General features: G+C 40.2%; 1 protein-coding gene and 2 long non-coding RNA genes across 16 annotated transcripts in view; 1 reads left to right on the plus strand and 2 right to left on the minus strand.

Moving 5' to 3' along the window:
• Positions 1-67: 67 nt before the first annotated feature.
• On the plus strand, positions 68-7,882 carry LOC125991619 (uncharacterized). 2 transcript variants are annotated; one of them, XR_011086154.1, is made up of 5 exons: positions 68-172; positions 430-479; positions 2,125-2,303; positions 2,721-3,349; positions 3,579-5,939. It is a non-coding gene; the product is annotated as an uncharacterized lncRNA (long non-coding RNA). The 2 variants fall into 2 exon arrangements; XR_007489404.2 differs by having other exon boundaries at positions 2,721-7,882.
• LOC125991618 (uncharacterized) lies at positions 2,146-4,281 on the minus strand. 5 transcript variants are annotated; one of them, XR_011086153.1, is made up of 12 exons: positions 4,150-4,281; positions 3,899-4,043; positions 3,785-3,817; positions 3,648-3,687; positions 3,546-3,586; positions 3,418-3,470; positions 3,285-3,337; positions 3,153-3,209; positions 2,718-2,814; positions 2,543-2,649; positions 2,361-2,471; positions 2,146-2,279 (listed from the first exon to the last, which is right to left on the minus strand). It is a non-coding gene; the product is annotated as an uncharacterized lncRNA (long non-coding RNA). The 5 variants fall into 5 exon arrangements; XR_007489402.2 differs by having other exon boundaries at positions 2,718-2,952; XR_007489403.2 differs by having other exon boundaries at positions 2,543-2,665; positions 2,718-2,952.
• A 5,139-nt stretch (positions 7,883-13,021) lies between the features above and the next one.
• Positions 13,022-27,755, minus strand: part of LOC125991623 (RNA binding protein fox-1 homolog 3) — a 159,186-nt gene continuing 144,452 nt past the window's right edge. For all 9 annotated transcript variants that reach the window (XM_068649423.1, XM_049759709.1, XM_049759707.1 and 6 more), the window contains 2 exons: positions 25,798-25,876; positions 13,022-23,913 (listed from right to left, as the gene is read on the minus strand). In XM_068649423.1, coding sequence (XP_068505524.1) covers positions 23,869-23,913; positions 25,798-25,876 — 124 coding nt within the window. In that variant the 3' untranslated portion in view covers positions 13,022-23,868. The remainder of the gene's footprint in view (positions 23,914-25,797; positions 25,877-27,755) is intronic.

Raw genomic sequence — 27,755 nt, forward strand, 5'->3', positions numbered from 1 at the left:
GGTGTTTATTTAATTATCCGAACTAGTGTTGTATGCATGATGTGGGAGTGTCTTTTATGCAAGTTACCAAAGACGCGCTTTTGTGTGACCTGAATTGAGCTTTCTCGGCTACTGTACACTTCCGCTTCAGTGAGCAGGTACCTCTTCAGGTTGTTACCTTTTGGGGTTTCGGGTGAGTCATGTCAACTTTTTCCAAGCTCTCGATTTGCTGTATGTATGTAAATGCATACATGTAAACAATGACATGAAGGGAGAATAATTGTTAGTCGTTACGTCAGTGGAAACTCGCTAGCTCTCGTGAAACTAGAGGTGGAGCGTTAGCTAGCACGCCCACAAGCAGCACTCACTCGGCTGTCAATCAATGGATCATCAACGAAAGCGTTCGACTTGAACGTTGTTTTTCTATGTTTTTCCATGTCCAACTTGAAGACTGGAGGCTCCACGTCGGCTGTTGGTCGTCTATCTGCATATCTCGAAAGGTACCTCCCCATTTTTCATGTGGCGTTATGCCTCTGGTGACTAGCAAGGTGGACCTTGTCCTGTTGATTATTTGGGCCACAGTAAAAAGAAACAAAATAATTGCTCTACAGTCGTTCAAGTTACATGTCAATGTAAGAAGTATAGTTTTGAAAAATGTACTTGCATTTTAACTTAAAAAGTATATTTTTGATCATAGTTGGCACTTGTGAAAAGTGAAAGTGTACCACTTTGTTCTTCCAATAATATGACTTGAATCTAAAAAATTCTATAATTAAAAAAAAATGTGTGTAAGTTATGTTTGTTGGTAGTGTTATGTGCTTGAGGAGCTGATGTCATATTGTCATGGCACACCAGGGGGAAGGTGAGCACATGCAAGCAGCTGACATCTCTCACAAAACCTAAGTGCCAGCTACTGCACAATATCATCATCATCATCACCACACTCGTCTGGATGTGTTTTTTGATGACATCTATGCAAACCAAGTTAGTCAGAAACATATATTTAACTAACTTGGTTTGCATCAGTGTCATGGAAAAACTTGTCCAAAAGTGAGTGGTGGTGGTGGTACTGCGGAGTACCTGGCACTTAGGTTTTGTCCCAGTGAGAGATGTTTGCACTGTTTGCATGTGCTCACCTTCCCCCTAGTGCCTGCCACGAGAAGTAAGTGACATCATACCTGAGCTCATCAAGCACTTAAGCTGCTTCCATGCATTCAGGCAGGGCCTTTTCAAACTGCTTTTCTATTCAATAAATTGTTCAAGTAGAATGTGAGTCTTTGTGATTTATAAGCAAATTTGCTCATTTGAAGTTTTTCATGCTTGGTGGTCACTGCATTGGCAAAGTACTGTTTCAAGTCTTGAGGTGAGAGTTGCTCACTCAAAACCTAAGTGTCCACTACTATGCACACAAGTTTTCAGCCTTGAGGTGAGTGTCACTGCAACAGAGCCAAGTCTTTGCTGCTTCTCTGTCTCCACATGAGTCAGTGATGCAATTGTACAATTGCAGTCACTTTGAGTCATGTGGAGACCGAGAGAAGCAGTCAAAGACGTGGCTCTGTTCAGCGGCTGAAGGCAAACACTCAACTCCAAGCTGAAAAGAGCCTTCCAAAACCTAAGTGCCACTTTGCCCGCCTCCTAACTCTGCCCAAATTTAGCCTGGCCAATCACGGCTCGGCACAAAATTTGCATAGCCACGCCCACTTTCTAACAGCCAATCAAAATGCAGCATTTGCACATTTGACCAATCAGATTGCTTCATTTTAAGTAAAACACGCCCACTCAAAACGTAACCAATCACAGAGTACCTCATTTGCATATCCACGCCCATTTTTCCGCCAACCACGGCCTTTTATTCTTCTGGCTCCACCCACTTTTAGAGCTCTCAGCCAATCATGAAGCAGTATTCCGGTCACGTTCCGCCCCAGTTCTCAAAAATTTCACCAGAAAAATCTGCAAAAAAAAAAAATCCAGAAATTTTTTGGGTGGGGGGAAAAAATTAAAAAAAAAATTTTAAATTTTTTTTTAAAAAATTTATTGAAAGAAAAGAATTATTTTTAGTTTTGTTTTAAAGTTTAAGATGTGATGTTTGAAAATGAAGAGTTGAAAGTTTGTGTTCTTTGTAATAAAGCTTTATTTCTTTTGCAGAGTAAACATTAACAACAAAGTAACAAGTTGGATGGCAATCTGCTCGTTGCCAAGTGGTGAAGTGGTCGGCCAGAGAGACAAGTGGTGAGCCAGTGAGATGAGTGGTCAGCCAGTGAGACGAGTGGTCAGCCAGTGAGACGAGTGTTACTCCATGCCTGGACCAGAGACAAAAAAGATTGGTAAGTAAAAAGCTAAGTCAACGCTTTGTGCAGAAAAGGAATTGGCACGAAACATACCAGTGCGCAAGTAGAGTTGTTCATGGCACAGAGTATTGCAAGCTGCATGACCAGGAAGCTGATTTTGCTCCTTGCTGCATGACCCAGGAAGTTGATTTTGTTCCTTGCTGCCTGTCAGAAAATAGGAGAAAATAATTATTGGAATAAAGATTGTGCAATGAGGAGCATTTAAAGTGCCTCACTTCTCAGGTTGCTGAGATAGTAACAAGGAAACTCAAGTGCTGCTGGTCTGCAGCTTTGTTCTGGTCCTCAGCTTCCGCTGCAAGCAGATACTTGATGGTGCTCCTCACTGGACACAAAAACAACTGATTCAAATTTTGAAACATCTTGGCTAAAATGTAATTTACTTTATCTTACCAGCAGAGGGCTCTTCAGGCAGCACAGACCCAGGTGAAGGAGTTCAGAGGCTGACGACAAACTGTGGCAGGCTTTTCACTTTTTAGACTACCTCTGCCTGTAAAGAAAAAGGAACATTGACAACGACTCCATTTAAGTTTAGTGCTTTTATTTTGAACTGTAGACTGGAAGCAGCCCGTCACTGGTGCACATGCAGAGTTTCTGAAATGTTGCAAAGACTCTCCAGGATGGACACCTGCACACAACACAAACAAGCTATGTAGTACATTTTATTTGCGTCAACTCAGAAAATGGAGGCAGCCTTGAGGAACTTCTGCATGGTTTGGGAGGGCTTGTTCGTTTTGCAAACAGGTGGCAGATTTTCAAACTGCATCCTTACTGGAAAGTGCTCTGCAGGAAGAGGAAGGCATTAAAAAAAGCAGGTAAGTGCTTTACCTTGTAGATCTTCACCAGTAAATCCAACGATTCAGAAACTAGGTCCTTCGGCCCCATCTGGTGGACAAAAGGAGGAAAAACATGCTGAAATGTTTGACATGTGTCAAACATTTGGACGCGTGCGTGTTTCACCAGTGACGAATGGAGGGCAGCGCCGGACGTCTCAACAACCACAGCTCGCTGGTCTGAAAGACACGGTAACGTTACAACCATTCTGCTTTTACATTTTCACCCTAACAAGCAAATTGAGCAAGAGTAGACCTACCTGCAAGTGTCTCATGAAGCCATGCAAGGACTGCATGTCAGCCATTTTGGACCCTGCAGACAAACGAAAGAACAAAAGTTTGCTTTAGTCAATTTGATAAGATGCCTTGCTAATAGAAATATTTTTGCCATTTTGCAGTCAATCTGCTTCCTCTGTTCCAGATGCAGGCCTGTGAACAGAAAGAAGACAATTAAAAGCAGTCGATTGAAAGAGTTGACTTTGAAACTCACAGAAAGTCAGCCGTGACGGGCTCGTTTTGAGGATTTGCACCTGCAGACAGAAAGTAGAAAATTAACACGAATGCATCGAAATACCCGTTTCAGTCATTCTCTGGTGGATTTCTGCAAACGCTGCTTTGTCTACTTACCTTCGGCCAAACGGCGCTGTCGTCCAGACGTTGCTAAATAATTGTGCAAATGTGTTAGTAGTCTTCCCACACGATGCGTGCTTGAGTTTTCAAAATGTACATGTACTTACCCACCGTTAAATGCCACAATTATTTCGTTGCACGCCAAATAAATGCGTTTGGGTGGTCGTTGACGACGCTAATTGCTAACGCTAGCTTCTGCAAACGTTTTAGCTTGCATGCTTGCAAGATGGAAGCACGCCCAAAGTACAAGTTGACGCTGCAAGAGAGCAAAAGCAGTTAGTTTCAAAAGGTTAACAAAAGTTGAACACCCACCTTGTCACTTTTAAATGCTGTTGTGCAGCCGGCGCAGCAGATGGACGGACCAGAGTAGCGTGGCGCTCGCTGTCAGAGGAGAGTTGCAGAATGATCGTCGCGTTCTTAACGCCTTTTATAGTCTTTTCGTGATGACGTCATTAAAAGAAGAAGAAAAAAAAAAACTGTTACACCCAGGCGCTCAACAGATAAGCGAGAGAGAAACTGCAAAGTGTCAACTGTGGAGGGTTCGGGGCTCGAACCAGCGTTGCAATCATCGGAAGCAAAGGTATCAACCCCTCGACCATTGCCTGATGTACCAAAGGCAGAGATATGTTTGTATTATCACAAATTATGAAGGTATCTTCAGGAAAAGTTCAGAGTAACATAGTAAAGTTCCAACTTTAGCTCAAAGACTGCTTCGTGTGGGGCTCGAACCTTAGTCTCCCGATCACCGGGTAAAGTTAAAAACCATTATGCCATTTGGCCGGCGAATGTCGATCTTTTTTTTGGGTAGTGTACTGTAAAATCTCAACTTGCTCAAGGATAATTGCATTAAATTGCGCCTTCATAGCGTAAGATTCTCTAGTGTAGTCAGTAAGAATTTTGCCTTATGTTCGGGAGAACCGAGTTCGAGTCTTACACTCTTCAAACTTTAGTTCAAAGTCTGCTTCGTGTGAGGCTCGAACCATGGTCTCCCGATCGCCGGCTAAAGTTTTAAACCATTATGCCATTTGGCCGACGAGATTGGGCCTTTTTTTTTTGGTAGTGTACTTTAAAATTCCAACTTGCTCAAACCTAGATAATTTTATCAAATTGCCACACTACAGCATAATACTCCATTGTGCAGTCAGTAAGAATTTTGCCTTACGTTCGGGAGAACCGAGTTCGAGTCTTACACTTATCCAACTTTAACTTAAAGATTGCTTCGTGTGGGGCTCGAACCATGGTCTCCCGATCACCGGCTAAAGTTATAAACCATTCTGCTATTTTGGCGGGGAAAGTCGGCTTTTTTATTGGGTAGTGTATTGTACATAGCGGGCGTCTGGTTGCCAACGAAAAATTGACATGTTCATTTTACGCTGGGTTACATACATGTGAATGGGGGCACTGCCGTCCTGTGGTAGCTTGGCGTCATTACATGAACCGCTTCATAAACTATCGAGTCAAAAGCCTGGGAAAAAGAGGACGTCTGTTCACCCTAATTTAACACATACTTATGTCTGCACTCCATCGACTGTTTTGCCTCTTTTTTTTAAATAACGGAACATATTTAACATTTTATGATCTTATCATGTTCAAGCCATCTCTTGTTCAAGTGCTTGTCTGATTTAGTGGAACTGAGACTTGTAGCAATGACACTTTTACACCACAAGATGGCAGACTTGACTGCTTTATTTATGCAAGGCGGTCCTAAAATTCAAGTCTAAATATTTGCGAGATTTTGAAGTTCATTTATATGTCTTAACGTACCATATTGTTTACCTGTTATATATGAAACGCCTTATTAAAATCTATTTTAGTTTTTCTTTAATTTACTGGATTTGTAACGACCAAGATTAGTAAGATTGTGCACCACTAAGAGTCAAAAGTACATGCTGCTTGAATTTGCTTTAGAAAAGCTTCATTTGTAGAGACAGCCTTAACACCACCAAGCACTGATCACAATTTCTATGTATTGCAATAATGTGACTGTAACTTGGTGCAATTTTAGAATTTTTGCTATTTTTTGTTTAGCTGACATTCAGATGAATGTTAAAAAAGGTCATTTAGTTGACATCATTTTCTCGTTACGGTACGTACAGCGTTCTTTGTGCAGTAACCTGTATGAACCATGAAAAAAATAGCTGTGGTTGTTGCATTCAATTGTCTTCTTCAAGAGGATCCACTGACTGTAATTGCTGCCCGTCTGAAAGCAAACCCCCAAAACGTATTTATGTGAATAACATGCAAGCAGGCATGCTGCTGGTTGCATGCATTACCACAACAAGCAACCACAAGACATGTCTTTTGCCATTCATTTTCCAAATAACAGCATTTGTCATCCTTCTCTTGTGCTTTGGCTCAAGCCAGTCACCCCATTCTCAAGTGGCTGGTAGGTACTCAGGAAGCACAGCTATAAAGGCATTGGATATGTGCGTCTATACGTGAGGGCCACAAGCAATATCAATTTTTAATTCACTGAGCACATTGAAGGGGCTGCTACAGACATGTCAGCATTGTCTATTTATTAGCATATGCCGACGGGAGGCCTGCTCTAAATAATCAGCCTATACGGGACAGCCAGCGCAACCAGACATTAATATTTCATAGCACATTGTGTACCTTGGTATATAGAAACATAAATAGTCTTGGTTCATGATGGTTTATTAGGTATTAAAGAGTGAAAACAAACCCTCCTTCTCCCTCCCTCAGGTTTTCACCAAGACCTGGCTGGAATTCCCATTCCAGCCTTAAATCAATTCCATGCAATCACGTTATTTACAAATTTGTCGACAGTGTCCCCGTGCATGCATTTAAAAATCCCAAACTCAGAGGTCATGCTTTTCTGAATGAAGTCATGACTTTATTACAATTGAAACAGTCATTAAATGAATGACTTGGTACTGAGAAAGGTGTCAGCATTAGTAACGCTGTAGTCCTTTTTTAAACTTCAATAGTGGCGTTGAAAAGCAGACATGAATGAGGAATCAAATATGATGTGATGGATTGAGCATGTGCCCTGCTTCAGCAGATTAAGCCCTGTGATCCTTGCCAATCAATGATCAATGGGGCTGTGGCGGCTGGCTGTGTCAGCAAAGCCCAGCGCTCACAACAACGCTGCTCATTCTTTCTTTGAGGTTTCAAGCTTCAGCTAAAGTGATCGGGAAAACAACAACAACAAAAAATCTGTATAGCTAGAAGAAAGTGTATAGAAAAAACAAAAGTATATTTTTGTCATTTGCATTTGTAGGAATGCCAAATTGAGTGAGACGAGCAGGTAGTGTCAACATGTATTTAAATTGTACAGAGGCGGCGCGACAGGGTGGCCACTCCTTTGGCCATTTTTCAGGATGAACTCATCCATTTAAAGCTTTAACACATTTTTTGAAACACATCTGATCCTTTTCAGAGAAATCCAGTCATAGCTTCACTTGGCATCTTTTCAGTTTTGAACAGATACAAACAAGCAGGGTAGCCATTGGCTACCTCCCCAGGCCAAAAAGGCCCACTAGGACTCTTTTTTCAGATGGCCAGTGTGGAACAAGTGGCAAGGTAGCAACAGTAGACTTGACCTGAGGCTTTCCTTTGCATGTGTCTTGACAGGAGCCCTCTCTTTGATGGCACCTGTCAGTCTGACAATTACCGGGCACCAATTCCTTCACATTGGATACCTAAAAAGGTGAAATAAAAATGGAAGGGAAAAAAGCAACATAAAGAGATGACAACATGAAATAATCATCATCTTTCCCCATGAAACATTAATGCATTCTGTATAGTCCTCCCTCTTCTCATCTCTGATTCAATTCTGTGGTTCGAAAAAAAAAACCATGCAGAAATGATTAAAAGTTGCTTCTTTGCAACATTAAGATTAATGAGAAGGGTGGGGCGAGAGATATGCAGAAAAACAAACTGAAGATCTAAGACTCGCCGGAGAAGAATACAGTGGTCAAGGTGAGACGGAAGGTGCTCGAGTATGAAGGAGCAAAGACAAAGCTCTGAGGAAGTTGATGATGGAGAAAGCTGAGACTGACAGCCTCCGCCTCTGTCACTAGTTAATATTCTAGCGGTTGCCTTGGTCCGTCCACCTCATTTCTGTCTGCAAATATTTAGACTGGATAGCCGTGTATCTATGTTTTCTTTTATGCTGACACACACAGCGCGCCGTGTCGAGTCGACTACATCATCTTATTACAGCAAGTTAAAAGGCCATGTCCACACAGACGCTGGCATTTGAAAACAAATGATAGTTTTCCATGTTTTTGCCACGGGGATGCATTTTTGCTTTGATCCCCATTTTAGCTGACTGAAAGGTGAGTGAGTTGAGAAAAAAGAAAAGGATTTTCCCACATAGAAGAACATGAACATTCAAATGTGGTGGCACACAAAAGTGGATTGTGTTAAATAGCACGCCACGCCACGCCAACAGGCTGCTAGAACAGCGGGTGAGAAAAGATGAATGAACATCTGCTGGTTCAGGATTTGCTCCAGGTTCTTTTGACATTGTTCATATCAGGATGTGCTGGTGATCAAACAACCCTGAGAAGGACAAAGACTTCAAGAAGAGTTCAAGACAACCAGATAAACAAAAAATAAAAAATAAAAATCAAGCATGCACAACAATACACAAACATGTCACACAACAAAATTTAAATAAGAGAATAAAGTACGTCTTAAAACAGAGGCGCTAATGAGAAGAAAAAAAAATAGGTTAAAAAAAAACTGCTCAATTGTACTCACAACCCCTTGGTGACATATTTGCATGTTATCTGGGGATTATGTTGATGTGCTGTGATGTATTAAGCTACACTGTAGTACTCAATTAATTTTTTTTCTTGCCATTTTGGCTTGACGGAAGCATTTGTCAGCGTAATTTCGAAGGGAATTGCTATTTTGAGCAAAATAGAACAAACCAAAGAGAAGAGTTGGGTGGGTGGGGGGTTGGAAAGTTGAGTAAATGCATCAGAGTATGTGGATGAGATGCAATGTATTGCTCATGAAGTTCCACACTTGTCATTTGTTTCCACACACCAAATAAATGATTTTTGTCCACATATAGTATATGCCTGACAGCATCATTTACTCAGCACCCTACCAATTTTTCCCCAATTTCCTTCACTGCTAAGCATTTCAATTTTAGCTAATTATTTTCTCATTAGATTGAAGTTCGAGGCCTTGACAACACCGACGCATCTGCTGCATAATGAAACTGTACGCAGCAGGTCTCGTTTTCTTTGCTTTTATTCATGTCACACGCACGCACGCACACACACAGGGGTAGTATTTTTGAACATTTAATTACAAACGGGGACAGCGGGGAGGATGGGCAATAGAGGAGAAAAATGATTGTTTTTAATTAATGAAGTATACAGGCTCAGGAAGGCAGTAGGGAAGGAAGTGAGTAGTCCAAAAGGACATCAACATCTGGCTTCCACCTAAAATAAAAGCCCATTTTGTTGTCTAAACACACATAAAATACACACTGAAATAGGCTATAAGTGGTGTCAACACTCCTTTATGCATCCCCACTGTGTAATTATTCTCTTTTTCTACCCCCTACAGAAAATGTGTTTATTAGTACTCTAACAACAGCACAGACAGTAAATGCTTTATAGTGTTTAAGCCAATCAGACATCATTCCACTTCACATTATTTGATTCGCTCTTCAAACACACTATATCGAATTCATCGAAACGGAACCGAAACAACTACTACTACTTGAGGATAATGTTGCCAATGGTGTCCACGCCTCCTTATTCTGAATCAATCGATTGAAATAAAACAGCTGTTTTTACAATGAGGATAACATTAAACTAAGTCAGGAATACATTGTTAATGTGCTAAATGACTATTCTGGCTGCAAATGTCTGATTTGAATGCAATATCTAGGCCCATTTTCAGCAACCAGCGGTTATTGTCTTTGCTAATTGTGTTAGATAGAACACAAGGCTAATGGATGATTAGAAAACCCCTTGAAAAGCCTTTTCCTGGACAATACTCAATTGAACGGTAGGTAGTGTATCTCTACTATCTCTATCAAAGTGTGTAGCCGCTTGAAAACACCTGGTCCCATTTTCGGCCTGTAGGTTTTAGGGTGCGGAGGGGCGGCCATCTGCCAAGGTGCTATCCTTTCAATTTCCTATCCTCAGCGGTCGGTCATCAACCCAAACTGCTCTAGTAAAGCCAAGCATGCCCTGACTATTCCCATTGCTGCTTTTAGCACTTCCAGGGTAGCAACACCACCACCAGCAGCAGCAGCAGCAGCAGCAGCAGCAGCAGCAGCAGCAGCAGCAGCAGCAGCAGCAGCAGCAGCAGCAGCAGCAGCCCAAGCAGAAGCGATGTCGGTAATTAATGGATTTACACATTGAGCTCTTGTCAAACACATGTCAAGGGCACGGAGCTATCCCAGCCCACCATAAGCGATTAACTTCTCACAAAGACATTCACACACTGGTGAATTCAGCTCTGATATCAAAAGCCACCCAGTGTAGTGCAAGTATACACCCAAACACACAAAGGCAATTATCTCAAGCTAAAGCTCATTCATTGGGGTTGGCGCGACTTGGGGAATGCAAATCAGAAATGACTATATCGCCCCGCCGAGGTCGGCAAATGCTTTAAAATATTAGTGAAATCAATTCATTGTTGGATATTTTCCTTTGAATTTTTTCACCCGAGTGACAGCAAATTGTAGGATGTCAGAAGAAGTCGTCTAGAATTGTCACTCATTTTATAATAATATAATATCATTACATTTATACAGCAAATAGGGCTCATTTAATTTGCAAGACATATTTTCTTGAGCAAATTGTAAACTGGAGAAAGGTGGATTTCGTGTAAAGCTCATTAGAACATTTGAAAAGGGGGTTACATTTTTAGCATTGTCTATTTGTTTTTCCTTAAATGACTGGAAAATGAAAATGTGCACGTGACATCTTTTAATCACACGTGGCTGACAGAACTCAATTCAGCTGGGATTTATTTGATGGAATGAATTACCCAGGGTAATTAAAAAGCTTAATCTTTTTTTTTGCCTGCCCCTCCCTCCCTCCCTCCCTCCCTCCCTCCCTCCCTCCCTCCCTCCCTCCCTCCCTCCCTCCCTCCCTCCCTCCCTCCCTCCCTCTCAACACAACAATTTTGTCCAAACCCAGAGAAGCAATCCAAAATTAATTTAGCGCACCACTGAGTAGTATTAATGCTTTGGCCTATGGCACCGCCGTCTTCATCTTTTACATTGGTTATGTGATATGAGACGATAGGCTAGATGTTCAAACATGAGAAGTTCCTCGTGTAATCAGCAGAAACAGAAGAAGAGTAGAGAGTGGATGGCGGCTCGTGGCGTTACAACCGCCACGACAGCGCGTGTAGTACGTGCGTGCACTCCGTAGATAACTTCAATCAAGGCAACTTGAAATTGACCGTGTTTCCTTCAACACGTTGTTTTGCGTGTTGACACGCCGTCACGGTCTTACTCGCTGACAGCCAGAACATGAGCTCATAATTAAATGTGCCAGCATCAATCTTTAGCAGTCAAGCTATTTTATATGGTGTAAAGTTTTTGAACGTGAATGCTTTGAACTGAGCTCCATGAACAATCAGATCTCAAATTGTCATCATTCCCAGAGTTGGCCCAAGTTATGGGGTTTGATCATTTGTTGTCCTGTCTGAGGTTAGAATGACCCCGGAAGAGGTTTCTCATTCAGGATTTCTCTGCATTCATCTTTCCTGACTCGTTGTCAGTTCCAACACCAGGCAGGATTGTACCGGCAATTGGCTTCCGGTAATGAGCAGTGCCCGGTTTCCTCCAAACACAATGTTTGACACGCAACCCGTGTGAACCCAAGCAAGAAAACACTTTGACTTCCATTCTTCTGACTTTGCATTTGAGCTGCTTTCCGAATGGTACGACTTTAGAAGCATGAAACTTTAGCGCACACCCGTTCTCTGACCATTACAGAGTATAGTAGCAGTCAATTTACAAGACAAGGGAGGTCACAGTATGGGCTAAACCAATTTAGCACAATATATGGGATGTCCTGTTGCAGGATATTTACAGTTGGAGGAATTGGGCTGGCTTGCTGTGATAAAATTTATATCAGGCAGGCAGGCAGGCAGGCAGGCGGGCAGGACAACTTGGCTAGGAAAAACAGGTTCATAAAGAAAGCCGCATGGTTCTAAATCTGGTGTCAATGCTTTTTGACCCCCTCGGGTGACTCGTGTTTACCAAACATCATTTTTAACAACAGCTACGTGGCCCTCATAGCAGTTTTTCTTTCCAATTAATACAACTAGTGCAAATACAGCAAATTTCATCTGTCCTGAACCTCCATTCACTTTATAGTGGCGCTCGATATTTGGGCATGTCCAAGCTTCGTATCAGTCTTCCGGAAGTCTACCATATGAATGCAGCCGTTTGAAGAGGAGTCGATGACACCCACCGCCTTGTTTAGTTTGAGTAAGTGCTAGAGTGAAAGAGCATCACTGTCCAGTGGATCGAGAAGACATCTTTCGGCATGGATTTCTCTAAGGGAGTGCATGTTTGCGTATGGCCGTATATTGCTTGCCTTTTAAATGTATATTTCAAAAGTGACACATGCCACGGCAGTGTCTCTTCAATCCTGATCCTTGGAGTCATGTTCTATGTGTTTCCCTGCTGCAACACATCTGATTGGAAATGATCAGGCTTGTTATCCAGCTTCTGCAGACTTTGCTGATGATTTGAATCAGGTGTTGCAGCAGGGAGACAGAGAAAACATGCGGGACACTGAAGCCTGAGGATCAGGACTGAAGATCCAAAGTATTTGGCTCAACCAATGAATGTTATTATTGGCTTATTTTCAGCATCAAATATCTTCTACTCAACATATTCAAAGGTTCTCAAGTACGTTTGCAACGTGCGCATTGAGTATCTGCTCACCTTGACAGCGGGTCTGAAAAATACTCCTGCCAAGGATAGCTCTCCCTTTGGTATTGTAGCCCGTCATCCATACATCCATCCAAGCTTTCCGTCCATTTTGCGAACGGTTTATCCTCCCTCACCAGGGTTGCGGGTGTGCTGGAGCCTATCCCAGCGGTCTCTGGGCAAAAACATCTCAGTAACTTTAAAACAACTCTATACAAACACAAAATATTTGTTTTACTTACTTTTTAGACCATTTCCCTGCAAATGTCTTCAGCAAGCAGTATTTAAGTGTATGTGAATGGGCTTTTAGCTTTCAACACATGAACAAAAGAATCAATCTATTGAGTAAAGAAATGTTTATTAATAATAATAATCATGGTTGGAATAACTGCAATAATCATTGCCATAATAATGCACCAATATCATAATAAATAGTCTTATTAGTTTGGAGCACATTGGGATTGGGGGAAAAAAAGAACAAAAATCACAAGCATTGGGACACACAACAAAAAGATTTTTCTCCCCACCAAAGCTCATTTTTAATGGATGGATCTTACACTGAATATCATTGAATTAAAATTTGAGACCTTCAATCTGCTTAAAACAGTAGCATAAAGTCACCATTCACTTTGCATTGCTGATGATGAATGATGACAGACAGATGGCTTTAAAAAGCAACGAATTCAAGACTCCTTTCATAACGTGTTTGATTTTGTGTCCCAACACTTATGGTGTAACTGTACATACACGCAGGACTGTAGTGAAGATCATGTGACTTAGCTGCTAGGTAGGTTCATTTCCTACTTAAAGATGAAAGAGAAGAATAGTATTTATCGTTAGCGGTTTAATGCGTCATTGTGGAATGAATTTGCACAGCGCTTTGTAATCATTGGTTATGGAACTCTCATTCGAAGAATTTTCCATACATATCTAAGTTTTGGCATTCAAATACATTGCAAAACCAAACAAAGCACTCTCACCAATACTTGCTCTAGCCTGTGCCTAGACTACTCAGGAAACATTTCAACAATTTCCTCCCGTAATTTAAGATCTGACCAGACTGATACATTTGCCCTTCATTACAGTCCTATGTGGAAAAAGAAAATGCAAATTGATTGATGTCACGTGTGACTTTGATATTTTAGTATACAGTGATACAAAGGCAGAAAAAGAAGATCTGCACATAATACAAAAGCACATCGAAGCCTCAAATACATAAAAAAAAAAAAAAAAGAGCCAAAACAGAAGGACAAACACAACAGCATGGAAGGAAATAATTGTCATTATTTTTTTCTTTCTACCATTCAAACCTTTGTGCTTTGGGGATCTGCATAGGACAGGACGGCTGTTGGAGGAGTGTTGGTGTAAAGGCCACAGTATACTCAAAATCCTCATACAGAACCGTCTTCACGTCATAATAGTTTGATTCTTCATTTTTGCTACAGAGAAATAAAATAAATAAATACTCGCCTGCAGAGTTGTCAAATCCAGGTCCAGAAAGCAGTAGTAGTAGCCAGAGTTGGATTTGACACCTCTGCTCCTCTGTGAATCTTGTGATTAGAATTACAAAGGTGCTGCTACTATTCTATTGTTAAAGTTGCTTGTGCACTTATCTCTTTTAATCACTTTTTACTGTGGAGTCTCTAAGGCCGAAAACAATTTCTTTCACTATGCTGGTGGCCTTTGTACGAGTCCAATAATAAGTCCTTATTAGCTCCAGGGTCAAACCGCGGCCATCATAAAACCCTCATTAAGTCTAAGTTTGAAAACCTTGCGGTTTCTGACAAAAAAAAGTATACTGTGGTCTTAGATGTGGAGGTCATTGGGTTACCAGGGGAGGTAGGTGTGGTTTTACCATATGGATTGTAGTTAGGGTATAGCGGCGCGCACTCACTTGCCTGGACACTCGACAGGATAGCTGCTTTCCATTTTGCATCTGAGGTATACACAAAATAACAACACGGGGAACATCTTGGAGAGGAAGCTCAAGGATTTTTTTTGTCTGGTATGTATGTTTGGGCGGAAGGCTGTGAGAAAAGTGATCTTCATGAGAAAGGACACAAAACATTCTAGCTTGTAGGGTCCCCTCCAAATTCCCGGATTTTTGTCATTAATGCTTGAATGAAAGCCGCTTCTGTTTTGTTTGTTTTTTTTCTCCCAAACTTCTCCAACCAGCAGTAGAGCGGGTTACATGTAAACAAGATGAAATTCTTCAACCAACAACAGAAAGAAGAAAAAAAAGGGGTTTAAGAAGAACAAGGCAAAAATCCAAGTAAACCTAGATCTCTGCTTAGATTGACATCGTTAGTTGCTTTCATAGTTTGTTCTTGTTTTGTTTTCTGCTGAGTCTTTTAGTCTGCTTTTCTTCTTTGTGTCTTTTGCGTTCTGCCTCGGTTTTCCTGATCCAACCGCCGGTATTATCCCAGTTAAAGTGCTCAGCTGTGGATCGCTGCGGGATGATGCTGGGTAAGCCTTTCATGAAAGATAATCCACTTGACGCCGCCGCTCCCCGACCCCCCCGCCCCCACGCTCGCATTTCATGTCAGTTTGTGAAAAGGCTTGCTTCCAACCACAGAACACACAGTCTTGCACTGGATGACCCAAGCGTCCTTAATGTGTCAGGTGCACTTTGAAGATACAAATGTTGCCGTACTATCTGGAGATCCTTTTTCAAACAGTTCCAAAATCTATTTGAGTGGGATACAGAGTACTCGTTTATCGTACGGTGGAAGAGGGAAAAAAAGAGGAGGAGGAGGAGACTTTAGCGTTCAGTGTCATTTTGTGGCAAGAATTCACTCCTTCTGTCAGACTCCTGAAAGTTCATCGAAACAAAACCAACGCACCCTGAGGCTGCTACATTCATCAATGCGCAGTGCTCTTTTTCAGAGGGTGGACAAAATAACAATTGAATCAAAGTGTTATTTAAATCCCATTCATTGGCTTACCAATGTGAAGGCATCGACACAGGGCAAACAAGTCAATTAGTAAAAATCTATATGAAAATACATTGTAAATAAATTGGCATCAAACTCAAAAATATATATATATTAAAAAAAAAAAGCTACAATAAAACCTGCCAGTACATTTAACATTTTAGTTTTTTTCCCCATATTAATCATTAGTGGTGGGCGGATCAATCCAAATAACATTGAGGTCAAATCAATATCAACATCGGATTAATACTAGTGCGAGGAGATTTTCTCTCATAAAAGATTTATATTCGTTGTGGACTGATCACCTGGAACAACTTGGGGGGCTAGAACTTTATGTTAATCAATAAATATAATAATAATAATTATGACCTAGCTTTTAACATAAAAGGCTAAATGCATTTTTAAAAACTTCTATTTTGAGAGCTGGTTTTTAAAAGCTGCCCTTTTCTATCTCTACAATGGAATTGTTCTATAAACAAGTGGCCAAAAATAAAGTCACAAAATTCCGGCTCAGGCCATTTGGAAGTTAAGGCTACAGGGAAATAAAAACACTGCTCCAAAATGACAGCATTGCTTACCATTGCTCCCTCTTGCCGCGCCCACAAACGACTAAAAAACAAAACAAAAAAACATTGCAGTAAAAAAAACTTCAAATTGTATGCTTACATTTTGATGTATTTAAATACTAATAAGCCAAAGTTAAAGAAGTTTGGAAAATTCCTTGAGTTGGTGTACATTTTGGAATGAATATAAAAACAGTGCAGAAAGCATAAAAGCTTAATATTTTGTCCACCCCCTTACCCTCAGAACTTTCTATTCCCGCTCACCGCAAACTCTAGCACCTTAATAGCACTAAGATTGAGGGAAGCCGCAGAAGAAAAAAAAAATCTGTATTTAAAAAAAAAAAGGCCTTTTCATCTTTTCCTTCTGTATTATTCACATGGGACTGTCTGCTCCCAATTTCCTTGTTCTCATCAAATTTGAAAAGCCAGGCAAAGAAATATTCTAACTGATCCTGCAATGATTAAACATTTCTGTCTCTCCCACTGGCTGCAGGGTGCTGGTGGTCCTTCAGGATTCTCCCCCTTCTCCAAGTTTCATTCTCGCTTCCCCCTTTTTTTTTTTTTTTTGTTCTTTCCAGATTAGCCACGGTAATACAGTCAGTCCGGGTCAGTAGAAGTCCAGCATATTATCAGAAACATTTTGCTATATCATTTACACATTTATATCATTTACAGAGCACTGTATTTTTAAATATATATACTGTATATATAAAACAACGACACCTACCTAAAAAGTTCCAAGAGTTTTTGAATTACATTCAGTAGCTGAACTGAAAAGAAAAAAAAAGAAAAAAAAAAAAGAATGTCAACAGAATAAAACATCACACAAGTAGAAACCTCATCATACATTGACAGGGCATTAAATCCTGCATGGAAATCGAAAACCAAAGGCAAACTTATTCTCAATAGCTGCAGATCACAAATAGATATATCTATATTCATATATAAATGTTTTTGTCTTCTTACCGGTAATACAATAAATACAACATTAGTAAATGGCTACAATCGACTCTTCGACCACGCCCGACCGACCGACCGACAGCATGTTATTAGTACAATGTTTAAATATAGAAGGATGAGATCCGTATAAATAGAAAGGATTAAAGAGACTCTTCATAAAACTTTTCTTTTTCTTGACTCTCTTTTTGATCTTTGTACAGATACATTTGCAGAGTTTTTGCCATTTTGCACTACCGCAATGGATTTGAAATAAAACCTTGTGATTTGATGTGTTAACTTTAGTCATTGAAGCCAGCTTACAAAAGCCTATCACTTACCAATTAGAACCATTTGATAGCTTCACATTTGAGGTGGTTATGGTCCAAATACCACTGAGCCCATCAAAATGGAAGAACAAAAGTAATTCTGAATTGGTCAAATTCAATCATGTTTGTACGTCTTCTGTGTTTTATACAAATCCATGGTGACTGGCATTTAAAATCACAAAATAGTCCAAATAGTTCTGTATGGTCTAGGTCTTTTTTTATTTGAATCTTTCTCCCGCTTAGCGTCGCCTCCATCTGATGCTTGAAAGCAGCTGTCTCATTTGTGCGCTGTCTGCAACCCGACCCGACCCGACCCGACCCGACCGACACAATGTTTATAAAAGCAGTTCACTACACAGCACAGCCACCTGAACCACTACACTACAGCGACATATTTGGTTGGTAATAATGGGGGGCCGGCCCGGCCCGGCCCGGCCCTCCAGCAGACATATCCCACATCTTCTTATATTTCCATTTGTACAAATTTATATCTCTATATTTTTTTGTTTTGACATTACAAGACATGCCAGAGAAGTAAGATCTTATCTTTTTTTCCTTCAACATTTGGAACATGTCTGCTCGACCAGCTGCGACCCATCTGAGACACACACACACACACACACACACACACAAGCCCCTCTTCACTCTGACAATGAAGATAGGGCGCTAATAGGTGTGAGTGTTGCGCAACAGGTTTCAATCAGAAGTCATCAGGGCTCAAATCCCCCCCCCCCCCCACCCTCCTCTTTTAAATTGGAAAGACACATCTTTTTTTTTTTTTTTAAACGTAGTTACTGTTTTACATTTGTATGTGTATGTATATATGCAGGTACGTATATACAGACACACACACACACGCACACACTATAGATATTTACACACGTACATATTCATAATACATACATAAGTCTTTGTTCCTTTTGTAAATCATAAACATAAAAAATTTTACAAAAATAAAACGTTTTATGGTGACCTGTCGACTTGGTCTCTTCCACTCAGCAAGGCTTGTTTTCTTTTCTACAGGGGTCGGAACCAACAGCCCCCTCTGCCCCCATAATTAGGCTCAATGGTTCAGGCCGTGGCCTCGGAGGAGGCCTACAATCATCTCCTCCTGGTCCATCCTTATTTTGCTTCAAGTGTTTTTGTTTTTTTTTTCTCTCTCGACAGGACGGCTCCGTAGCACTCTTTTTTTTGTTTTTCTTGGTCTTTTATGATGTCCCTCTGCTCGCACATTTTTCTTCTCAGTTTTTGATGTCCATCTGTACCCATCACCTTTTATTTACTAAAAGAGAAAGAACAAGGAAGAGTAAATGCAGTGACGCAGATACATGGCAGACAGGAAATGTTATTTTTAGGCTAAAAATGTTTTTGTTGATTTACTTTTACATGTGTTGCCTTCATTTTTTTTTCTTTAAATGAAAGGGACTTTTACATTTGTTGATTGGGTATATTTGAGCCAAAAGGTCAATTTGGTAAAAGACTATACTATGTTGTTTCATGACCTTTTGAAATATATTTGCATCCCAACACTTTGAAGGAATGCAATTATTCCAAAAGGACATTCCTAAGGATTGCGTTACGGTATAACAATCCTAATCCACTGCACGCTAATCAACCATGAAGGCATTTCCATTGCAATTGGCTAGCAACCAGTTCAGCGAAGCACCTCCTCTTCATCCAAAACAGCTGACATAGGCGGTATAGAAAATCTGGAGATGGTCATAGAATCCTTCGTGGAAATCCTCTATTTGAAGACGAGCTAAACACGACGACGCATTTAAAGTGAATGATTGACTGTCCTCTCCCACAATGGTGCAGACCTCCTTTCTCAGACCTGTCTGCAAAAATAGACCCTTGCATGCCGAAGTGCACAAATGTACCTATTCATGAAACAAATCATTTTAGGCCTCATAATAATTTCTCACAAGGCGCAAGTGGAGTAGGACAATGTAAAGTGCATGTTGGGTGAAGTTGGATCTTCAAAAGGAGCTGCTTGTAAATTCAGCACCACTTTGTAGTTTCTTAGTCCTGCCCCCCTTCATATAGAAAAGCGTGAGAGATGGGACCTGTGGAGCTGTATCAGTGTGTCACCAATCAGAGCTGATAACTGCCTCCTCTCGTCTCAGCTTAACAGGCTCACACCCTCCGAGACTTGTTTCATACTTGCACGGAAGAAGCCTCGGAGGATGGAAAGGAAGCAGAGAGCAGCGGAAGCTGAGGGGAAGGGTGGAGGCAATGGGAGCTCTCAAACTGATGCTGGGGTTCAGCAATAAAAATCAACAATGCTTGAGAATTGACGAGAAAAAACACATGAGAAAACCTGACAGGTGACTCCTTAAAGACATTGTGTATTATTATTCTTCTTCACACAGTAAAATTTAATTCCAGATCATTTATAAAATATACACTTATCAACCACATTTATAGATAATATACAAAATCAAACAATTACACAAGATGAGGTTAGAGCACATCTTTTTTTTGGGGGGGAGGTTATCCCTTCACAAAATAATATACAACAGAATCAAGCCATAAAACATAGCAGGCACACATTTAAAACCTGTGTGGCAAGTAAGTCCCTTTAAAGTTTTTAGATACGGTTCAGTTGTACTTGAACTTCACTTGTTTGAAAATTGCTGTGACTTCATGAAAAATATGTGGCCTTTTAAATTGGCTCCCATGTGGATCCTTTCAGCTTGATTCACAAGTCTTTTGTCCCCCCACAATCCTATAGGGGACACAAGGCTACACACATCAGATGGAGCTTCATGAAATAGACCACAAAGGTGATACAGACTCCAAGCATACTTTGGATTTATCCAAGCGGAGATAATTGGAATAAATGCAATGATTTTTAAATGCAGATACGTATTTATTAGTTAGTTGAGAATCATTTGCTTTATTCGCCGTGAATGCAGGTATGCAGTCATGGAGAAATTAATGTTAATGGGGGGGGGGGGGGGGGGGGGGGGCAATGTCACTTTGTGATGTGACACAGTGATGAATGTGCAGGGAGAGATATTATTGCTTTTGCTTCTTTTATTCTTCATGCCAATTATTGTCATGTGAGCCATATTGCACTGGGCACTATCGCTACATTGCAATGAGTCGGTTTGTTAGGATGACATCAGCACCGCCTCCTCGCCAAAAAGATGACTTTAGAGGAAAGCTGGTTGAATACGTACAGCAATCGTGTCATTGGACTTCCCAAATTCCGACCCAATATTCTGGCCTGAATCAGCCAGGCTGGTAGAAATTGGTTGGAAATTCAGAAAGGATTGTTTGAACTTCAAGTGGTTTTTGTGTGAGAAAACATAAGCATCACATTCCACACAGTCGTAGGCCAATGTTTTATCAAAACACATGAGAAAGACACTCAAATGAATTGAAGCAAACATTTTCTTGTCATATAAAAGGTTTACATTTGTCTAACCCCTTACGAGTGATATACAAAAAAGAAGCAATCACTTTTTAAAATTCATTAATGGCTATGGCATTAAATTACATGACAAACAATGTAAAATACACAAGTTGATATATATATATATATAATATATCCATACACACATTCATATACAACATGTACAGTAAAAATATGTTCCATGATAGCATCTAATTAATTAGATAGCATCTTTTCAAAATGCTCCCCATTTTTTATTTATCGGTACACTATCTGGTTAATACATACAAAAACAAAAACAGTAGAGTGTAAGTCGAGATTTTTGTTGGACTTTTTTGAAATATTTGTTTGTATTTTTATGAATAGGGTTTCTTTTATTTATCACTTTCCTATTGGTGGCTTTGAAAGTTTTTGTGCTGCACTAAACAACCAATCCCAATTGCTGATTTGATCATTATTCAACTACACACGATTTCAGATTTGTAAGCCCAAGAAGCACTTAATATTTGTGAAAATTCGAAAGCACTCGACTGTGACGCAGATGTGTTATTCCCCCCATCGTACTGAGAAAGTACAATATAAAATATTTGTTTGCATATACCGTACATCAAATATTATGATAAAATTGGGACAGCCCATTTTATCCATAATGACTAATCTATGCCTACAACACAATAATAATAATTTTTGACAGTCAGTCAGGTCTATTCATTTTACTTCTGCTTTTGTATCATCTCTAAAAATGCACTTTGATTTGTGCCAAAGCTTCTGACAATTTACATCACATGCATCATTTCTGGTCTGTTCCCAGAAGAATCGTTTGACAGTTCCGCCGAGTTCTTTTCTTAGCATTAGTCTTGTTTTATAACCATAATTTAGGCACATTTATGCTTGTTTACATGTGTTGCCAGATGCTTGAGTGTGGCAAATTGTTGTTTTTTTGTGGTCACTCATTGTTAATGGCAATAAAACAAAGCCATTGCACAGCTTTTTTTTTTTTTCTTGTTACTAATTTACACTCAAAGAAGCTTGGCAATGACAATTTATGTATATATTCAGAATTTCTGATATATGATCACATGTGAATGCAATATAAAAGTAGACATATTAAACATATAGTACATATAAAAAAAGCATCCAGTGAGCAATTTAACTGGGACGCGCCAATAAAAACTTTTATGCTATCTATTTTAGTTTACTTAGGCCGCAATGAAGTTGGCAATCCCACGGATACTATGGTTGGACACACATGGACATTGACGTCAAGGGTAAAGAGAATAAAAGCCACATCATATGATTGCACGCTGTAAAATTGCAAACGGAGGATTTTGTCGAGATTTTAGGAAAGAGCGGGAGAACAAGAGAAAAGACCAGCGACGGTGACAGCGAGAGGAGCAAGTGTGAATTTGTGCGTGTTTGTGTGAGTCTAGTCCGTCTGGCATATCTTCAAATGAGATCAGTGCCTATTGACTGAACTCTCTTATCTCTAATCTGCGGCGTATATTGCCTCCCTCGGTTACTGCTGCTCTTCACACTCCCTTCCCTTCCTGCGCTACTGACTCCCGTCTTTACGATCCCATCAGACACAGCCGGCACAGATGCTTTACTGGTGAGGAAGGGAGGGAGGGAGGGAGCCCCTATATGTGTGTGTTTTTTTTGTGTGCTGGGGAGCGGAATTGGTGGATGCATCAGGGACAACTGCCTGCTGTGGCCATGTGACTACGGGCACACACTTCATGCCAAGTCCAATAAAGTGCCCGAATCAGACTCATTTGCTCACTTCAATTATATTTACCCATCCTTGTGTGTGGATTGCATGGAAGTGCTAAACCTTTGGATTTTCTCTTTAATAGATCTAAAAAAAATAAATAAAAATACTTGCATTGATTTTGCATTGACATTAAAAAAGGAAAAAATACTACAGCCAATGAAATCTAATAGAATACTAGAAATGATGTGTGTATTGTTGTTCCTTATTCAGTCAGCAATGTTGGGATTAATTGAAATCTATTGGCGATGTCTACAGAGCAGCAGATCGGGTCCCTAAGATCGGCCCCGCCTCCCTGCGGAACCAATAATCATAAATAATATGTCAGGGACGAGTAGACATTCATCAGCAGGCCGCTAACTCGCCAAATGCTAATTCAACAATTTGCTGGCCACACTTAAAAATCCGCTAGAAAGCTCGAGCATTTCAACACGTGATTTGTGCAGACTGATCAAGCAATGGATGGATGCACATGTAACATCAAGAAAAGTCTTCCATTTGTTCATTACGTGAGAGAAATATTTTGCATCAATGTGCATGAAACGGTGCATATTGAGGGAAAATAATGTGAAGCAATTCCCAAGTAATGGGATACCTCCTGCCTCTGGCATCCAGCCAACAATCAATTGGCATTTTGCAATGGCTGCTCCACACCAGCGCTATACATCACGTCCCGTCCCGTCCCGCCCCGCCCCGCCCCACCGCATTCAGATTCGGTAATAGATCAGTCCGTGTCGTCACTTTTAGCCTGGCTTCCCACTTAATGCTGAGTGTTTTGTTCCGGCTTCACGTGATTTGGCCTTGGTATTTGTCATTGGCTCTCATAGAATGGAAGCAGCTCTCTTAGGGCCAAATGGCCATCTATGTAATCAATTCCAGCTATAAGTTTGTTGCTCAAACTGGAATTTGCGGCGCTTAATGTACAAAAAGGGAAAGCGAGTTGGTAAATTGGGTAGAATTAAAACCAATGCATTAAGGCATCCCAAAGGAGCCGCGTTACAGACTAACTTGGAGCCAACACACGCACACACACAGAGAAAGATTGGATATCAGGATTCCCCTCCCGCACCCCAACAAATGACAAATAAATTCCCAGATTAAATACATAGAATCCATACACCAACAACTAGAATGTATTTGTATTCTATTTGCCACCTGGACGCATAGTACGTTTCTCCATATGGAAGCAAAGGTTATTTATAGATTTTTTTATTTTTATTTTTTGCTGGGGAGGGAAAGGGGGCGTGACTCCCTCCTTTCTAGTAGGGAGTGAAGCGACTGCACCCTCCTCTGTAAAGGCTAGCCTGCAACATCAAAGATGAAAAAAAAAAGCTCCAATCAGTATCCAATGTAGCACTTCTATTTGTATTTGTAATATTATACAGATTAACTTGTCTCTTTTGTCCAAACAAATCAATCCTCCTTTTTTTTCCTCCCTACAAAGCTGGTGGCTACTGTTTTGAATCTTATTTTCCTGTGCCAATTTGTCTGTACATCATTTAGATTTTTCATAAACATTATTTTCTTGATTAAAATGAAAAACACAGGCCAGTACTATCTATGTACTTGTTTTGGCTCAATATTTATTGTCCTACATTATGGGAGCTCACTTCTAATTTGTAACAAAATACTACATTTATTATAATGGTACTTTGACTAAATAGGTTAGTCACACAAGTTGCACATGAAATGAGGCACTGTCTCATCTGGTTGGCTGCCTAAAGAGCAATAACTTGACATCCAATGGGACGTTCAGTTACACTGTCATTGATTTTAACAACAGTCAAATGTATTTATTTATTTGTTTGTTTATATTTAGTTATATTTATTTTCTATGTATTTATTTAATTATTGATAATTTTATGTATATATTTATACACATTTTCAAGTCATATATGCTCAAATAAAAGCGCAAATGACACGTTTCTCCCTGTAATGGCTCACCGACAAAATATTGGCTTAATCAATTGATCAAAAATAGTACAATTATTTCCTATCTTATATTTAAAATGTCTATTCGATCGCTGTGATTGTCTTTGGAGGTATCACGATGATATTATATGATCTGTCCCTCCACTCAAAATGTGGGAGGATGGGGCGAAAGGGAGGAGTGATTTGAACGGAAAAAAGAAGAGCAGAAAGTTTAAAGTAATAAGGAGGAAAACACAGGCCACTGTTTTAATTAAGTAAATGAAGAGGAAATAATGGTTGTAATTAATGAAGGCTTTTAGCTAGCAGCTGCACTATAGGGGAGGAAGGGAGGTGTGCATGGGGGACACATGGGGGAGGCGGTGGGCTTGTGATTGCCATCACCACACACACGCACACACACACACGTCACCACTGCTCTATTAAGCCGGATAGGCTGCTTTTGTCAAACCCAAAACGGGTACATTCTTCTTCTTCCAGCCAATCAGAAAAGAAATTGAATACAGAAATGTTGTAGGAAAATATAATAAGACATTTTAACAAAAAAAAAAAAAATATTATTATCAAATGGATTGAAATACCCCCAAATCTTGTTGGGGTAGGTAAAACTCGATCCAAGTTTGCGTGTTCTATAAAAGGTTGAGTGTACCTTTGCTTCTATGCTTCCTTCTTCTACCTTTTTATTGTCTTTAAATCTCACAGCATATGCATCAAGTAGATGGCTGTAACACACTGGAAGAAGGCTTTACCTAGACCCATGTAGAGAAAGGAACAATAAAAAGCAGTACTTGTTGTTTTCCTCCGTCCTCTAGGATCTTGTCCATACGTTTGAAAAGAATGTTTCATCTTTGATGTTAGCTGCAAAGCTAGCTAAAAACAAACATTAACGTTTGACTCCCCTTGCAAAATGATCAAATTCCCAGTCTCAGCTAAATTTCAAGCAAAAAAAGCTTCAGGCCAATATATGCGATTGGGGAGTTGGAGAATACAGCAGCTTCCCTTTTTCATTTACTGAAGTGGCATCGATTCACATTCAACATTCAAATTCGGTCACATAGAGGGGAAAACACATTTCGCAGGCAGGACAATTTAGCAGCCACCTAAGGGCTCGTCTTACGTTGCTTGATATCGTAATATCCGTACAGTGCAATCAAACATCCATGTACGTATGGCAACAGTAGAAAGTGACGTTGAATACTCATACGTCATACGGGAATAATATTCAGACAGCCAGATGAAGAAAGAGGAAACGCACTCACCATAGTGCCAACCGTATAGGTGGCTGCAGGACCGATCGTGTGGTGATATGGGTCTGCTGTTGCATAGACTCGCCCATAACTGCAAAAACAGCCAATGTCAATAATGAAAACAAATCAATATACGTAGGTATATCTTTTTTAGGATGGGACAAAAACAACCATTTCCACTCACCTTCACAGTGCCACAAAACGGAAACTGAATCTACCACTGTACCATCAGTCACCGAAATGAATATGATCAATTATTAATCACATCATAATAAAAGTATTAATATGTTAATTTAGAATTGTATCAAACTGGTAGCCATTCACTCAGAACCTGAGAAATAGCTCTCACTATGAAAAAGGTCGGTGACCCGGCTAGAAGCGCCTCAGTATTACTACGTATCTGCTTTTGCATATGATGTGGTTCTGTTGGCTTCACCACTGGAGCACTTCTTGGCCCGCAGAACTATAGTGGCTAGACTGATTTTTTTTCTTTTAATACAACACATAAACATGGAAAGCTATTGCTTTCAGATTTAGAGTCACCATACTGTGAACATACCCCCTGTGGGAAACTAATAGCTTGGTGGCGCTTTTTTTTTTTGTTGTTGTTGCTAAGGAGGCCATCCTTGCATTCTGACATTATGACTTATTCACCAAACATAAACCCGTATGGGATCTTTAAGATGATACAAATCAAAGCAGCAATTTGTTTCCCTTCTTCCTTCCATCTCTAAGCACAAACTGCAAAACTTGTGGATGTTAACTTTGATTAGGTAGCGTTAGATAATGGATAGGGAGCGCCCGCTAATGACAATAAGCATGGGATGTGCGGCATTATGGCTCGTCGATTTTAACGGCGGTGCAAAGGGAAGATCTATAACCATTTACCTCCTCACTCTCGCACTGAAGAATGACCAGCGGGATGAAAATGCACTCAGTGTCCCCTTATGTATCGTACATTGTAAATCTATAGATTTGCGCTGATCCTTAATTCAGGCATAAAAAGTCCGTTTCAAAAAAATGCCTGCAAGTGAAAACACGCTAAAGTTGTGACACAGCATATTTCAAGGACCAAATAAATGGATGAAATAGTTTTTGAAATGTTGTGCTGATGAATGTACAGTACAAGAAAGGTGGATGTTGTCATCATTCTAAGTGGCAACCTATCAGGATCATATCGTATTCTAAGTTACTTTGGGATTGCCACTAGGACACCAGTTTGGACAGAAGGATTCCTTTTTTTCTGGTGGCTACGCCTTTAGGTTTCCCCGAGTCGCCAACTCCGAGTACTCCTCTTCGTCGGTCTCCTCTCCCAAGATTTATTTCCAGTCTATTCACCAGCACTGGCTTGGAACTAATCCCCAAGCCCAAAGCCCATCTCTTTTCTTATTCCATCCCTCTTTCTCTGATGCTACTAGACTGCTTTATTTGGATTCCTCTTCACCCTCCCCCTCTGGTTTGTTTGCTAAATTTAAAAAGGGAGCAAAAATACGTCTGGAGGACAAAGATAAAAGGTTGCGTGGGTAAACGAGGTTTTGTTAGGCAATAATTTAAGGGAGAAACCTTCAGACAAAAAGAGGGAAGGGAGCGTGAAGGGGGAAGAATGTTTACAAATAATCCTAATCAATATTCAATTCAAATGAGTTTTAGAATAGCCCCTATGAAAATTCTCTTAACATTCCTGAACTGTCTTTCCCAAAGCCATAACTCAAAGATCCAATCAATATTTCACCCTGCTTGATGAAATCGGCTGAATGTGGCCAAATATGCAATGTCCATGAATCAATCGGCTCATAAATCAAAGAAAACATCGTCTTCAGCATCAGCACTAATCCGCTGATTGTGATTCTACTATTAGTCATTTTTTGCAAATTAAATTATTCGACTTTGATTGTGCAACCATTTCGCTTCCATTTTTTTTTTTTTTTTACTTATCTTTATTCAGATAATGGAAGGTGGACACAAATAGT

Source organism: Syngnathus scovelli, chromosome 21, assembly GCF_024217435.2.
Source record: "Syngnathus scovelli strain Florida chromosome 21, RoL_Ssco_1.2, whole genome shotgun sequence".
Lineage (NCBI taxonomy): Eukaryota > Metazoa > Chordata > Actinopteri > Syngnathiformes > Syngnathidae > Syngnathus > Syngnathus scovelli.